Genomic DNA, 15,915 nt, shown 5'->3' on the forward strand with positions numbered 1-15,915 from the left:
AAAGTTTCTTTCTCATCTCTGAATTAATACTTCTAAGATATATATATATATATATATATATAAAACATCTTTATTGGAGTATAATTGCTTTACAATGGTGTGTTCATTTCTGCTTTATAACAAAGTGAATCAGTTCTAAGATATATTAACTAGAATTTAGGTAACAGATAAAGAATAAGATCTCATTTATTATGTTAGTGACTCTTAGAGATAATGCTGATTGTAATAAACACACTAACAAAGCCTAGTTAAGGAAACCAGGTGTTTGAAAGTTCATGTGTTATTCAAATTTTACCTCTTTTAAGTAGGCTGGTACCACTTTTCAATATAGACGTTAATAATAAAACATCTTGGGTTTTCCTTGGGGTCTTTCCCATTTATTTTCCATTTCTTTTTTCAGTTTATTTGCTTTATATCTCTCAGCCATCACCACAAGATCCTCTGGGACACTCTGAAGCCATTAAATGTGTTATTAGGATTGAGGTGATTCTCATTATATAACAGCTTTTCTACAATCTTCAGAGAATCTCCACAACTGATTACATGACATCATCCAAACAGAATGGAATGTGTCCCTCTGCGTATGCAACACCGAATCTTCAAGGTATAAAAACCAGCCTAGTCTTAAAAAACCCCGTCAGTAAGTACGTGGCCCTCCTGCTAGCATGGCCTTTCAGTTGCTTCCTGGTGCCTTTGCCTGGTGTCACTTTCTCACCTCGAGGCCTGAGTGTGTCCTCTGCTTCCTCTGTTCTCTGCAACCTCCACCCCACTGGGCTCTTCCTCAGCAGGGTTCAGTGACGCTCACCATTAGACCAGGTTCCCCACTTATATATTATAGTGCTCATCTTTGCCATGCTACAGCCCTCATAACACGCTTAACTGCTTGTTTAATATCCGTATTTCCTGACAGGCAGTAAAGCCCCAGTACTTGGAATAAATGAAATTTGAACCTTAGAAAACAGAGTTGCATATTCTCACCTGATTTGCTCTTTCCAGAATATTAATTAATTCACTGGCAATCTTCCAATCATTTCTAGTGATAAGGGTAACAGATATCCCGGTCCTCCTTTAAGGGGGAAAAAAGTCAATTTAATTTGATTTGTAATTTATATTCATGATTCAGCTAGCAAAATAGAACAAAAACAGCAGCAGCAAAACCTCAGCTCTTTCACAAGCCCAACTACGTATGATACGTTAAGATTTAGCCATTCAGGGACTTCTCTGATGGCGCAATGGTTAAGAATCCGCCTGCCAATGCAGGGGACACAGGTTCGAGCCCTGGTCCGGGAAGATCCCACATGCTGCGGAGCAATGAAGCCCATGCGCCACAACTACTAAGCCTGTGCTCTGGAGCCTGTGAGCCACAGCTACTGAGACCACATATCACAGCTACTGAGCCCACGCGCCTAGAGCCTGTGCTCCGCAACAAGAGAAGCCACCGCAATGAGAAGCCCGCGCACCGCAACGAAGAGTAGCCCCCGCTCGCCACAACTAGAGAAAGCCTGCACGCTGCAACGAAGACCCAACGCAGCCAAAAAATTAATTAATTAAAAAAAAGATTTAGCCATTCATATAAGGAAGATGTGGTACATATACACAGTGGAATACTACTCAGCCATAAAAAAGAACAAAATAATGCTGTTTGTAGCAACATGGATGCCACCAGAGATTATCATACTAAGTGAAGTAAGCCAGACAGAGAAAGACAAATATCATATGATATCATTTATATGTGGAATCTAAAATATGACACAAGGGACTTCCCTGGTGGTCCAGTGGTTAAGACTTCGCCTTCCAATACAGGGGGTGAGGGCGCTAAGATCCCACATGCCTCATGGCCAAAAAACCAAAACAGAAGCAATACTGTAAAAAATTCAATAAAGACTTTAAAAATGGTCCACATCAAAAAAAAATCTAAAAAATAAAAAATAAATAAAATATGACACAAATGAACCTATCTATGGAACAGAAACAGAATCACGGACGTAGAGAACAGGCCTGTGGTTGCCAACGGGGAAGGGGTTGGGAGAGGGATGGAGTGGGAAGTTGGGGTGAGCAGATGTAAACTTTTATATATAGAATGGATAGACAACAAGGTCTTCCTGTATAGCACAGGGAACTATATTCAATATCCTTTGATAAACCATAATGGGAAAGAATATTAAAAAAATAGAATGTATACATATATGTATACATATATGTATAACTGAATCACTTTGCTGTACAGCAGTAATTAACACAACACTGTAAATCAACTATACTTCGATTAAAAAAAAAAAAGATTTAGCCATTCAAACAGCAATTTGGAACCTAATCTGCAGTTGTTTAAACAGCACGTTATGGGGATTTTATGATAGTGCTCTCAGAGGGGAAAAAGGTCCTTTTTGCGAAGAGAATGGGGAGCCAGGCTGGATGGACCGACTTACCCTGCTCTCCCGGTGCGCCCTACTCTGTGCACATATTCTTCGATGTTCCGGGGAAAATCGTAATTATAGATGTGTGTGACATCATGGACATCAAGACCACGAGATGCTAAATCGGTAGCAATCAGTATTCGCACTTCCCCTAAAGAGTAAAGCCAAAAGAATACAGACACATGCTGGTACAAATCAACCCAAGACATATCCGTCCCCTAATATCTGATCAGGTGAACTATCCTTGCTTCTAATATTAAAACTCTTTTAAGGACAGTGAAGACGGGAAAGGGTTACTTAGCCTTTTTTAACTGCTGGCAAGTTACAACACAATAGATTCCAAAATTCAAAGGGTCCATGAACCATGGCAGAGATATATGCCTCTCAAGTAAATTAAGATAACATCCTCACTGCAAATTACTGCCTTGATATCCAGGTTTTAAACATTAGCTTGAGATAGTTCTGAGAATGTGATGAATATTTAGAACAAGTATAGTTCTGGGATCTGCAAGCTGAGGGCAGATCTTAGACATGGGTTCCATGAAAAGGTGCCAACACTCAAGCAAGTCCAGGCACTGGCCACTTTTTTTTTTTTTTTTTTTTTTTTTTTTTGCGGTACGCGGGCCTCTCACTGCTGTGGCCTCTCCCGTTGCGGAGCACAGGCTCCGGACACGCAGGCTCAGCGGCCATGGCTCACGGGCCCAGCCGCTCAGCGGCATGTGGGATCTTCCCGGACCGGGGCACGAACCCGCGTCCCCTGCATCGACAGGCGGACTCTCAACCACTGCGCCACCAGGGAAGTCCCAGGCACTAGACACTTTTAAACTGCAATACTAATTGTATAAATGTACCTGTTCTAAAGTTTTTTAATGCTGTCTCTCGATCACTCTGTTCTCTGTTGCCATGCAGAGACTCTACTGATATATGCCGGATACTCAGGTCACTTGCTAAATGATCAGCCCTGAAGCAAAAGATAAAGTCAGGGGTCTAAGTGCTTATTCTCATACCACCATCAATTCATTACTGTTACTTCCACTGGCAAGAGTCTGAAGTAATGTGCGTATTGTAAGACATACACACACCCCCATGTGAAATGCGTATACACATAGAAACAATGCCCAAACAAACCATGACTGATGATTTGAATGTAAAAAAAATATACTCACACAGCTTTCCGGCTAACAAATATTATGACTTTGTCTTTGGGAGACAGGCTCTCGATGAAAGTCTGGATATGCGATTGTTTCTCATCTTCTGTGGTGACAATTATATTTTGTTTCACGGTACTTACAGCCTAAAGGACTCAGAGATCATAGTTCATCAATATTAACGGGCAAACCCCATATACTGGCTCGAAGTCCATCTTATTTCTATCATTGGTTAAATGTTCTAATAAACTGCTAGCAGGAAAAATGGCAGGTCCTTACAAAATCACCGGTTCCTACCCAAGGATTTATGGCTCAGTCTTTCACTTTTTACCAGTGAGTCACCTATGCTAAGCTGGGAACTCTTGAATCCATGGTAGTGTGTTGAAAGCAGCTGGTTACTATTGTTGAAAAAGGAATAACCACGGTTTGAGGCCAAGCTTACAAAACTATCGCCATGAATTTGGATATAGCCTTTGCAATAAAGATGTTCAGCTGATGACACAAAGAGTTTCCGTTCAATAAGTATTTTGACAACACAAAATTTCAAAGTATCGCTGGTACCATTTTATTGACCCAGAGATGAAATAGATTCTGAAGCATTTATCCTGTCTTTCGTGAAATCTCATGAAATGAGCCTAGGGCAATGACCCATTATTAATTACCAGTGATTTAAGCAAAATGTCAATTTTCGTTAATGATTAGTTGAAAGGCCAATCTCAATTATGAAGTGAAAGGCCAGAGAGCTTTCAATGGCAAAACATTTCCATAATTAATAAGATAGAAATAGTAATTAAAAACAAGCTTACAACTAGATCCAAAGTACCAACATACACAATCATGGGCTCTTTCAAATAAGATTGTGCGAGTCTACGGACAGCACAGGGCCACGTTGCACTGGAGATAAAACGTAATACACAAACATTAAACATTTATTATAAAGCAAACATTACTAAATTTCCCTAAGAATGCTATGAACAAGATTACTCATGAAAGACAAACTTAGTACTTTTTAATGAGGCCAATTTCACAGAAGACATTTGCTTCACAATGAATTGCCCAACGAAGCTACTAGATTAAACCTTTAAATAAGTTTAATAGGTTTGTAAGCAAAAGGTGAAGAAGAGCTATACCTTTCTAATCTATGAAAAGGTACAATGAATTCAGGTGTTAGTTTTCTCTCGGCCTTTATAAATAAGGCAAAAAACCCCAGTATTTTTCATGCATTGTTAGCAGGCAAAACCAAATGCTCATGCCAAGTAAAAACATTTTAACTGTACCGATGATTGGATATGTAAATTCAGTTGTTTCTTCAACCATATATTATGAGAGTAGCCACCTTCTGTACTTTCACACTAATTACAAAGATGGGAAGTTTAGTAAGAAAACAAAACGAATAAATCTAGTCTACTTCCCCAATCACATACTCTTCCACTGCCTCAGTTTTATCTTTGCCAAAAAGTATTCTGGACAGGTGATTACTTTTTCCAATCTGAGACCCTACCCCTGTGAAACAGTCTCCCCTGCATTTTTTTTTACAGAAATCTTATTCTTTTTCAAACATTTATTTATTTACTTAGGCTGTGTCAGGTCTTAGTTGCAGCACGTGGGATCTTCGTCGCGGCATGTGGGATCTAGTTCTCTGACTAGGGATCGAACCTGGGCCCCCTGCATTGGGAGTGTGGAGTCTTAACTGCTGTACTACCAGGGAAGTCCCTAGAAATCTTATTTTTAATTCAGGAAACCCAATAGTCATTGCTAAACTGTTACACTGAGTTGCTATACTAAGTGGTGACATATCTTTCACCAAAGGATCTCAAAATACTTTTAAGAAAGGCTCTAAAATCAAATGGATTTGGTTCCACTGATTTCTACTTTGCAGACTAGCAAATTAAACATATACCTACCTTGTCATAACTGTCTGCCTGTCTGGGCGTACATCTAATAAAATCTTCATTATCTGGGGTTCAAATCCCATATCCAGCATCTTGTCAGCTTCATCTAATACCTGCATTAAAAATGATTAGATTAGGGGAATTCCCTGGTGGTCCAGTGGTTAGGACTCCGCGCTTTCACTGCTGAGGGCCCGGGTTCCACCCCTGGTCAGGGAACTAAGATCCTGCGAGCCGTGCAGTACGGCCAAAAAAAAAAAAAAAAAAAGATGGCTAGATTAGGTATGGAAGGTAGCTAATATGTATGCTCTGCCTTTATGAATACTAAGGTAATTTTTTCACTTCCTCCATTACCTAAGCTATCTGTAGTTGCAACACAGACTGAGTTAAGTTTGCCAACTAACAGTTTCTAAATCTATTTAATGAAAAAAAAAACAATTTAAGTGTCTAAAATATTCATGTGGAATTCTTTTGTACTTACCTACATTTTCTAATATTTATATAATACTAAAATGGAATGATCTTAAAATCTGTACTTTAACAAACTAGAGGGAATGAGAAACATTCCTAGGATTTAAAACCATTATGAAATGGAGAGCCATTTTAAAGGGTTTGATAAAGCGTTCAGTTCTTCCTCCCACGACCCTGAACCCCTGCTCCACGATTACCAGGTAGGTTACGCTCTTCAGGTGCACAAAGTTATTCATTTGTAGATCGTGGAGTCTTCCGGGAGTGGCAATAATGATATCGACACCTTTCGCTAAGTCTTTTATTTGTCCATCTCTATCGCCACCACCATATATACAAACACTTAAAAAAAAAATACAGAGGTTCATGTTCACGTGGGGAATATCCCATCACAATTCAAAATCCCAACCAACCTAAGCATTTGGGGTATAAAATAAAAAGCACATCAATCAGAAGTCTCGGGTAGTACAGTATTGGCCCCTTTCTGAGAACCATCCACACCCACCAATCCACCCAGGTTACAGTCGATGTGGATCAGGGGTAAGTAAGCCTGACCCACGCTGAGCCAATCAGCTTCTCAGGATGTGTGAAAATAACGGGGAGGATGTCGATAGCTACAAATGGTTAGAAGGCTGATGCAGGCATGGTCAAAGAAAAGACTCACCTTTTAAGACCTTTATATGAATATTTACGGCACTCGGCTTCCACCTGCAGAGCTAGTTCTCGAGTCGGGGTGAGGATTAACATGCCCGGCCCATTCCTGGCTCTTTGGAGAGAAAACACGTTAGTAAAGTACCCATCTCAGATACACAGGACCTTCATTCAGTGCCTGCAATGAGGGAATTCCCTGGCGGTCCACTGATTAGGACTCCGAGCTTTCATCTGCTGAGGGCCTGGGTTCAATCCCTGGTCAGGGAACTAAGATCCCATAAGCCTCAAGGTACGGCCAAAAAAAAAAAAAAAAAAAAAGCAGCAATGAGTGTCAAAGCCACAAACAAGCACCACACATAAAAAGTGGAGAAATAAAGAAAAACAGCCCAACAAAAAAATCCTAGGGTCCAGACACCAGCCTTTTCATTAAACAGGGCCAGAGCTTTCCTGTGTCAGACACTCTCACAGAATTGTACTGGACACGGTAATTTAAACAATTTGTTTCCAGTGTTTCGCTATTAAGACTTTTGGTGGATACTACCTATTGCTTCCTAAAAATGTTCTGTCCATTTATAGCTTACCAGAACAACACAAGTGCATTTGCCCGAGACTAGGCGTTACCTTTTGACCAAGGCAATCGAAGAAACTTTCATTGCATTTTTGGAATCCATATCTGTTAGACCCCTAAAGGGAACCCAGATGTAATCATTCTTACAGAGGTTGTGAGTCAATATGAATAAATCCAGGCATTAGGTAGGTCAATGTCTTCCCCGTTCCAGTCTGAGCTACTCCTATAAGATCTACTCCTTGTAGAATGATTGGCCATGCCTGTGACTGAAACAGAATGAGAAATATTAAAATAAAAAGTGCATTTCTTTCTGTCAAGTATTCCTTCCTCCTCTCCCAGCCCCAAACTTCTCAGCATTTTGAGTGCTAGGCAGTGGTGGAGGTGCTGGGGGGGACACTTATAAGAGACAGCTGCTCCCTGGTGTTATAACTTCTAACGACCAGAAATTGAGGGGAGAAAGTCGATGAAATGTTAGAATTAAAGAAAGCATACCTGAATTGGTGTTGGCCTTTGAAAACCTGCCTTTTGAAGGCTTCTCATAACTTCAGGATAACAGTGAAATGCATCCTCAAAATTACCAATAGGGTTGGGAAGAGGACGTTTCTCACCACCTTTCAAGTCATCACACATTATATTATAATTTTCCCTCCTTTAAGGAAAAACAGAACAAGGATTAGCGGCTTTGGTCACTTTACTCCCCAGGCAAGAAATTTTTTCCAACATTAGTTCGGGTCATATCTAGAAATTCAACTGCAACTGATTAAAATTAGACTGCTGGTTAAGTTACAGTAAAACGTAATAAGAAATAGAAGCAAGCCCATCTTTTTTTACCAGAATAGTTCCAGAGAAGGAAAAAAATTACACTGTATGCATGAATGGGCCAATGAAAATTTCATGGAAACGTTAAGAATAGAACCTGAAAATTATACGCTTCATGAATCAAAGTCAGATTTGGCAAATGCCTGAGGGCCTATAATGTTTCACACACATTTCCTTAATTAATCCTCAATAATACTTGGAAGTGGGAATTATTCTGATTCGACAGGTGATCTTTCGTCACTTGTCCATGCTCAGGGCCCTACCCCAAGCCTAGAATAACTGCTCTGTCTGCTATACCATACTATCTTAGTTTTATAACAGATGTTAATAGAAAAAATGTTGCCATTATGATCTATAATTCTAGATAACAAGGACCAAAGCGTAAGAAATTTTTCTAATATTCAGATATCGGATCAATTTCTCATGATTTTCAACACTTGTAGAAATAATTCTCAAAAACTGCTAATACAGCAGGCACCAACCACGTGTCTCTTTAAATTTAAAATTTCAAATTCAGTTCCTCAATTATATTAGCTACATTTTAAGTGTTTAATAGCCACATATGTATAGTAACTACTCTAGCCACAAATATAGCCCATTTCCCTCTTCGCCAAAAGTTTTATTGGACAGCGATGCTCTAATGTATATGATGTAGGGTGCAACCAAGTTTTCTTTTGAATAGGAAGCTACAGTTTTAAATGCAATCATTTCAAATCTTTTCCTAATGGGTTAATTTACCAGCAAAACTCTACAAATACTCAATAAAAAGTAGTAAAACTATTCACCTCCAATTGTCTGCTTGGTCTTGTGACATTGAACTTGTTGTTTCTGACTCCACGTAAAAGTTTTTCTTAATTGGAGGTAAACCTGGGACAAAAACCAAAATTTTAACTTGGGTGATTAATGAGCACTTACATTTCATTGACATTTATTCAAAGCAACAGAAATCAAACTAAAATATGTATCAGGTTCACCTTGCACAGATAATAGTTCTAGACAGCTGTCCCACACTTTGCCAGCCAAGCTTCTGTCAGCCTCTAAGAGATCTCCATTTTTGCTTTGTCTTTCAATTACATTTTTCACCCAAGAAAGAGATCTTTAATAATTAAATATAAAATAAAAGAAACCATGCTTCACGAGACACACAGCCATCACAAGTGACGAATCTTCTCTCATAGTAAGCTAACTTTCTTTTCTTTGAGGGTCCGTCCCATTACCGTTTAGGAATAAAATATTTATCCTTATTCTATCCTCTACTTTGAAGCTACTTTGTTTTCTTTTCTTTTTTTTTTTTTTTGAGGTACGTGGGCCTCTCACTGCTGTGGCCTCTCCCGTTGCAGAGCACAGGCTCCGGACGCGCAGGCTCAGTGGCCATGGCTCACGGGCCCAGCCGCTCCGCGGCATGTGGGATCCTCCCAGACCGGGGCACGAACCCATGTCCCCTGCATCGGCAGGTGGACTCTCAACCACTGCGCCACCAGGGAAGCCCTGTTTTCTTTTTTAAATGCTTGTCATACTTCCACCAAAACTTAAATCCTTTTTCTGTTCCCCACCTCCACCCAAATCTCCCAACACATGTTGTTGAGATGGCATGGGATAGGCTGACCACCAGAGTGGAATGAATCCTTGTTAATATTTGTCACATGGTAGTGTTCACCGTTTAACTTTAAATAAATGATGTTGTCCCACTGCCTCATTCTGATCAAATTAATGCCTGAATTTACTCTGAAATTCAGTGAATAATGTAGAACATTATACTCCATATATAATTCCAAGCGAGAATTTAAAAAACCCATTTCTTCAAGAACTATATGATCTTATTAAATGTTTTTCCCTTTTTATTTTGCCCTGCTTGGCCAGGACACTCCAAGATCAATTTTTGCTCAGCCATAGCAAAATGTTAACTCCTGGTTGGCATGTTTACTCACTGTACCATCAATTTCCCTTTACTGTACCATCAATTTCCCTTTGCTGTACCATCAATTTCCCTTTTGGCCCAATTTTCTATTTTTATTAAACTTGTGCAGCTAGTTACCTCAAATAAGACAAGGTATAAATAAGTTTTAACTTTCCATTTGTAACGTAAACTGCAACACAGACATAGAAATATCATGTCCTAGAGACTAATTGCAGCATTTCAAATTCTACTGTCATTTTGCATATAAATTTCATTACTAAGGGCAACACATTTTTTATAGAGGCTAAAACCTCAATTACTAGGAACAATACCACATATAAGTGTTGGGATCCAGCACTAACCTGCCCACTTTTTTTGGCTCCATTTCAAAATATTTTCTCGGCACTTATCCCAATCAACCAATTTCTGATTTCCTGAAACATCTTTCCTTGCATCTTTTCCATCCGAAGTTTGGACAACAGCAACATCTGTTAAAAATATTCCAAATTAGTTTCCAAACAAATCCTACCAGTATAAAATCCAAAACAATTTTATTATTTTCTGTTTTAATAATCCAACAGTAATAATGCTTGAAACATTAAATTTAGGAATTTAGTTCAACAGTGCCATGACAATTCTGGTCACGGTTTGCCAGTTATTTACTTCAGATTTCGGAAATGCAAAAAAAAATTACTGGAGCAGTTAAAAACCATGAGAGACTAGTGTCTGATAATAAATAACACATCACTTATCATTACAATAATTCTGTGTGGCAGATGTTACCCCAGGGAAACAGAAGAAACAGTGTCTTAGAGGCTTTTTAGAGGTTCTTTCCCAAGAAACACTAAGAGGCAATGCTGCCATCTGAACCCAAGACTCTTCTCCTTGTTGCTTCTGGAAATAGTTCTCTAGTCTAAGTAGATCTGAGATTTTTTTAAATATCAAATAATTAGGCAGTTTTCAAAATCAGTCACATTCTAGGGAAGGGACCATAGACAGGAGGCCAGGACTAATCCTTTGCTGTACCATCAATAGTGAAGTGTATTAAAAGGTTATTTTGTTTTTACTCAAAAGTAAAACTGCTAGGCTTAACAGCAGATATTAAGCATCTTAGTTTGAGGAAAAGTATCCTGAATTTCATTGAAAAAAAATTCTGTAACAGACTAGATTTAATGATGGCAAGCCAAAGCTTTGTTATCAGGAAAATCAGTTATAATATGGCTTATAACACTGAATAAAACATTTAAAATTTTACAGGGCTTTAGTGGGCAAAAATTACCTACCAACTTTGGGTTCCGTTTTGTAGTCTTCTTGTTTTTGAACAAGATTATCTATCGCTGTTTTCGCTTTGCTCTGCATTGCCTTGGTGCCAAAAATTCTTACTTCCGCTTCAGGGTACCCTTTTATTATCTAGATACAAGGGGGGAAATAGGTGAGATAAGTCCCTTCACCATCCCCCCCCCCCCCGCCCTCAACCTCAAATAGAATAAAAGTGTAAAGGAAATACAGGATTGCTATCAATCAGTATCTAAGATATAATGAATGGACTACAGCTTAGGTGAGTTCTTAAAAAGAAGTATGAAGAGCTTTGGCAACTTACCTAAGTTACAACAGTATGTTAATAATTGAAGAGAAATGAGAATTAGGAATGAACCATAGTTCATCCTCTTTAAGGATTTAAGAACCCAAATAATTTACCTGTATTTTGGTGTATGTTGAGCTCTGGATCTCTTTTATTTTTGACCCACCACGCCCTGTTTTTAAACATAAAGGAATTTTTTTAAAAAAATTGAAATCAATTATGGGGAACCTACTACCGACTTTGCTCAAAGCCTTCTCTAGTTCTTCCCAAATCATCTAAACAAAGCCTCCTAGGGTTCAGTAATCACTTTCAGTTTGGAAAAAGGGAAGCAGGCGCTTTCTATTCCAAATTGTGGTGGGTGGTAGGAGGTTCTTTTCCCAGAGGTAGTTACTAAGGATTCACCACCAGACCAAGGAGAGACTAATTGGATCCAAAGTGTTGGCAAGGATGTGAAGAAATTGGAACCCTTACACACAACTCAACCAAAAAAGTCCAATTAAAAAATGGCCAAAGGTCTTGAATAGACCTTTCTTCGAAGACATATTTATGACCAACAGGTGTATATGAAAAGATGATGAAATCATCAGAGATATGCAAATCAAAACCACAATGAGATATCACCTGTTAGAATGGCTCTCATCAAAAACACAAGGGATATGGGGCTTCCCTAGTGGCGCGGTGGTTAAGAATCCACCTCCCAATGCAGGGAACACGGGTTTGAGCCCTGGTCCGGGAAGATCCCACATGCCGCAGAGCAACTAAGCCTGTGCACAACTACTGAGCCTGCGCTCTAGAGCCCGCACACAACAATGAGAAGCCCACGCACTGCAACGAAGAGTAGAGAAACAATTAGAGAAAGCCCGGGCACAGCAACGAAGACCCAATACAGCCAAAAATAAAAACAAATAAATAAATAACTTTATTAAAAAAAAAAGACAAGGGATAACAAGTTGGCGAGCATGTGGAGAAAGGGAACCCTTATGCACTGCGAGTGGGAATGTAAATTGGTGCAGTCACTATGGAAACAGTATGCAGAGTCCTTTAAAAACTAAAAATAGAACTACCATGTGATCCAGCAATCCCACTTCTGGGAACTTATACACAAGAATTGAAACTAGGATCTCAGAAAGATATCTGCATTCCCATATTCATCATTATTCACAATAGCTAAGAGGTGGAAATCACCTAAATATCTGTCAACAGATGACTGGATGAAAAAAATGTGGCATATGCATACAATGCAAGTTTTCAGCCTTAAAAGGAAATCCTGCCATTTGTGACAACACATATAGACCCTGAGGACATTACACTGAGATAAGCCAATCACCAAAAACTGCAGATTCCACTTCTATGAGGTGTCTGGTGGCTGCCAGGGATGGGGGAATGGGGAAATGAGTTGTTGAGAGGTAGATTCAGTCGTGCAATATGAAAACCTTCTCCAGATCTACCACACAACGTTGTTCTTAGGGTCAACAATCCTGTAAATGTATGTTGTTTACCACAATTTTAAAAGGGGGGCAAACCTTACTTCCAATCATTTCCAAATGCTTTTCAAAAACGAATTTGTAAGACTCACGCTATACTAAGAAAAATAACACTTTTTCCGGCAGATTAATCATAGTCAAGTAACAGAAACTAAGTGCAAGGTATGGCTAATGTTCCGAGCAGCCCTTTAATACCCTACGCCTTCTTATCTTGGGTTAATGGCTCTCCCCGGTGCTCAAACGGACTGACTCCTTTGTTGTTCATTTTGGGGTAAGCTGCCAAAGCTCTGACCTTTCATCCCAAAGATTTCTTAAGTCTAAGAGTTGGCTCTCCCAAAACATCGTCTCTATGGACTATACAGAGATACATTAAACACCATCACTCTAGCACCAAAGCGTATCAGAAAAGTCCGGTGGGGACCCGAGCCGCCCCAGTGGCCGCTGATTGGAGGCGAGGCGGGCGGGGCGGGGATGCCACAGGCCCCGCCCCGCCTCACCCACCCCGGCCCACCCGCGTAGGCCCTCCGCTCTCACCGATCACTGCGCCCACCCAGTCGTTCTTCAGGCTGAAGGAGAGCGGCGGCTCCTGGAAACCAGCGCCCACGGGCTGCTGGACGCCGGAGTGGCCCCTCCAGCCGCCACCTCCGCCGGTCTTCTGGCCTCCGCGACCGCCTTGGCTCGGCTCCTGCTCCGGGCTCCTTTCCGGAGCCCGAGGCAGCGCCGCGCCCCGCCGAGAAGCAACGACCCAGGAGGAGGCGTTGGCGCCGGCTTCCGGCCGAGACATGGCTCCGCGAACAGGATCCGGCACATCCGACGTCTTCCGGCAGGCCCTGCACACACGAGACGCCGTCGAAGGCTGGTCCACGAGGGCGGCCACGCAGCCGCTGCTCAAGGCGCCCGCGCGCCGACGCCCCGCCCAGGCCGCTGCCCATTGGCGGACGCGGCGCTGTGAGCGGGACTGGTCCAATGGGCTGCCTCCATCCTGCACTCCCTGCATCCTGCCCGCGCGCTTGAGTGAGTCCTTGCGCGGGCCTTGTCCTCTGCTGTGGGCTGTCCGGGCCTCTCTGTGCTTTCCGGCTACACACCCGCTCCTGGGACCCGCATCTCAGGGGCGCAGAAAGCGCAGTTACGTTTAACAGCCGAACCCGATACAGTCGTTAAAAATTTGAAACAAAAGGTTGACAGTAGCATTCACCATTGCTGTGTGAGCAACACTTTGATATGGTTAAGCATATGTTAGGTTTTAAAATGGTGGTTGTCATAACTGGAAAAGATGCATGTACCCCAACACTCATAGCAGCACTATTGTAATAGCCAAGACATGGAAGCAACCCAGGTGTTCATCCACAGATGAATGGATAAAGAAGATGTGATATGTATACACAATGGAATACTACTAAGACATAAAAAAAGAATGAAATAATGCCATTTGCGGCAAAATGATTTGACCTAGAGATTATCATACTAAGTGAAGCCAAAGATAAATATCATACGATATTGCTTATATGTGGAATCTAAAAAAAAAATGATACCAATGAACTTATTTCCAAAACAAAATAGGCTCACAGACATAGAAAAGAAACTTATAGTTACGAAAAGGGAAGCAGAGGGAGGGATAAATTAGGAGTTTGGGATTAAAATATATAGACTACCATTTGTAAAACAGATAACAACAAACTACTGTATAGCACAGGGAACTATACTCAACACTTGACCCAAATGCTTGCTGTAATTCAAGGGCTAATGAAATAAATTGAATAAATGCCTGAAGCACTCCCATTTTTGGAGGCTGGCTCTGTGGCTGGACATATTATTCCAAGGATGCAATCCAGATGGGAGTGCCCCTACTTTGATTAGGATCTTCAAATTCTCTGAAGAGATCTCTGTTTGATCATGTGTTAATCAAACATAGTACACATCTATTATAATGCTGGGTACTGTGGTCTGTGCCCAGTATTGAAAAAAAAAAAAAAAAGTACTAACATTCCATCCTGGGTTGAATGGGTTAACATGGAATTAACTATAACTCTTAATGCAATAAACCCTGGACTTAATCGGATAACTATGTTATTGCAGCACCCAGGAAACACATAAAAAGATTAATGTTTTATGTATTTAGTTTCCTTTCTCTAATCCTTACTCTGAAGTGGGTTGTATTAATGATCTTTAAAAAGAAGTTTTGATGGATTAGATTTGCTAATATTTTGTTGAGGGCATTTGCATCTGTGTTCATGAGAAATAGCTCTGTGCCTTTCTGGCAATGTCTTTGTCTGGTTTTGGTATTAGGGCCATGCTGGCCTCACAGAATGAGTTAGGAAGTTTTCCCTCTTCTTCTATTTTCTGGAAGATTTTGTACAAAGTTAGTATAATTTCTTTCTTAACTGTGTGAGAATTCATCAGTGAACACATCTGGACCTGGTGCTTTCTGTTTCACAAGCTATTAATTATTGATTTAATTTATTTAATAAATGTAGGCCTATTCAATTTGTCTTTTTCTTCTTTTTTTTGAATTTTTGAACTTTATTTTATTTATTTTTTTATACAGCAGGTTCTCATTAGTCATCCATTTTATCCATATTAGTGTATACATGTCAACCCCAATCTCCCAGTTTATCCCACCCCCACCCCCACCCTGCCACTTACCCCTCTTGGTGTCCATACGTTTGTTCTCTACATCTGTGTCTCTATTTCTGCCCTGCAAACCGGTTCATCTGTACCATTTTTCTAGGTTCCTCATATATGCATTAATATACAATATTTGTTTTTCTCTTTGTGACTTACTTCACTCTGTATGACAGTGTCTAGATCCATCCACGTCTCTACAGATGACCCAATTTCGTTCCTTTTTATGGCTGAGTAATATTCCATTGTATATGTGTACCACAACTTCTTTATCCATTTGTCTGTCGATGGGCATTTAGGTTGCTTCCATGACCTGGCTACTGTAAATAGTGCTGCAATGAACATTGGGGTGCATGTGTTTTTTGAATTATGG

At 40.3% G+C, this 15,915-nt stretch overlaps 1 protein-coding gene across 1 annotated transcript; it reads right to left on the minus strand.

The window, feature by feature from the left end:
* Positions 1 to 334: 334 nt before the first annotated feature.
* Positions 335 to 13,704, minus strand: DDX43 (DEAD-box helicase 43). Its single transcript, XM_065888661.1, has 16 exons — positions 13,455 to 13,704; positions 11,553 to 11,608; positions 11,138 to 11,264; positions 10,217 to 10,342; positions 8,743 to 8,824; positions 7,631 to 7,787; positions 7,286 to 7,404; positions 6,584 to 6,685; positions 6,120 to 6,261; positions 5,467 to 5,567; positions 4,369 to 4,456; positions 3,581 to 3,708; positions 3,266 to 3,375; positions 2,427 to 2,565; positions 979 to 1,066; positions 335 to 451 (listed from the first exon to the last, which is right to left on the minus strand). The coding sequence occupies exons 1-16, from the start codon at positions 13,702 to 13,704 to the stop codon at positions 335 to 337; spliced, it is 1,932 nt and encodes a 643-aa protein (XP_065744733.1).
* Positions 13,705 to 15,915: the final 2,211 nt, after the last annotated feature.

Source organism: Phocoena phocoena, chromosome 12 (genome assembly GCF_963924675.1).
Source record: "Phocoena phocoena chromosome 12, mPhoPho1.1, whole genome shotgun sequence".
In the NCBI taxonomy this organism is placed as follows: domain Eukaryota; kingdom Metazoa; phylum Chordata; class Mammalia; order Artiodactyla; family Phocoenidae; genus Phocoena; species Phocoena phocoena.

Coding starts and splice junctions, on each gene's coding strand:
- DDX43 (XM_065888661.1), bottom strand. CDS start 13,704: ATGTCTCGGCCGGAAGCCGGCGCCAACGCCTCCTCCTGGGTCGTTGCT. Junction 11,265..11,552: donor CAACATACACCAAAATACAG/GTAAATTATTTG, acceptor CCTTGTATCTAG/ATAATAAAAGGGTACCCTGA. Junction 452..978: donor TTCTGGAAAGAGCAAATCAG/GTGAGAATATGC, acceptor TAATGGCTTCAG/AGTGTCCCAGAGGATCTTGT.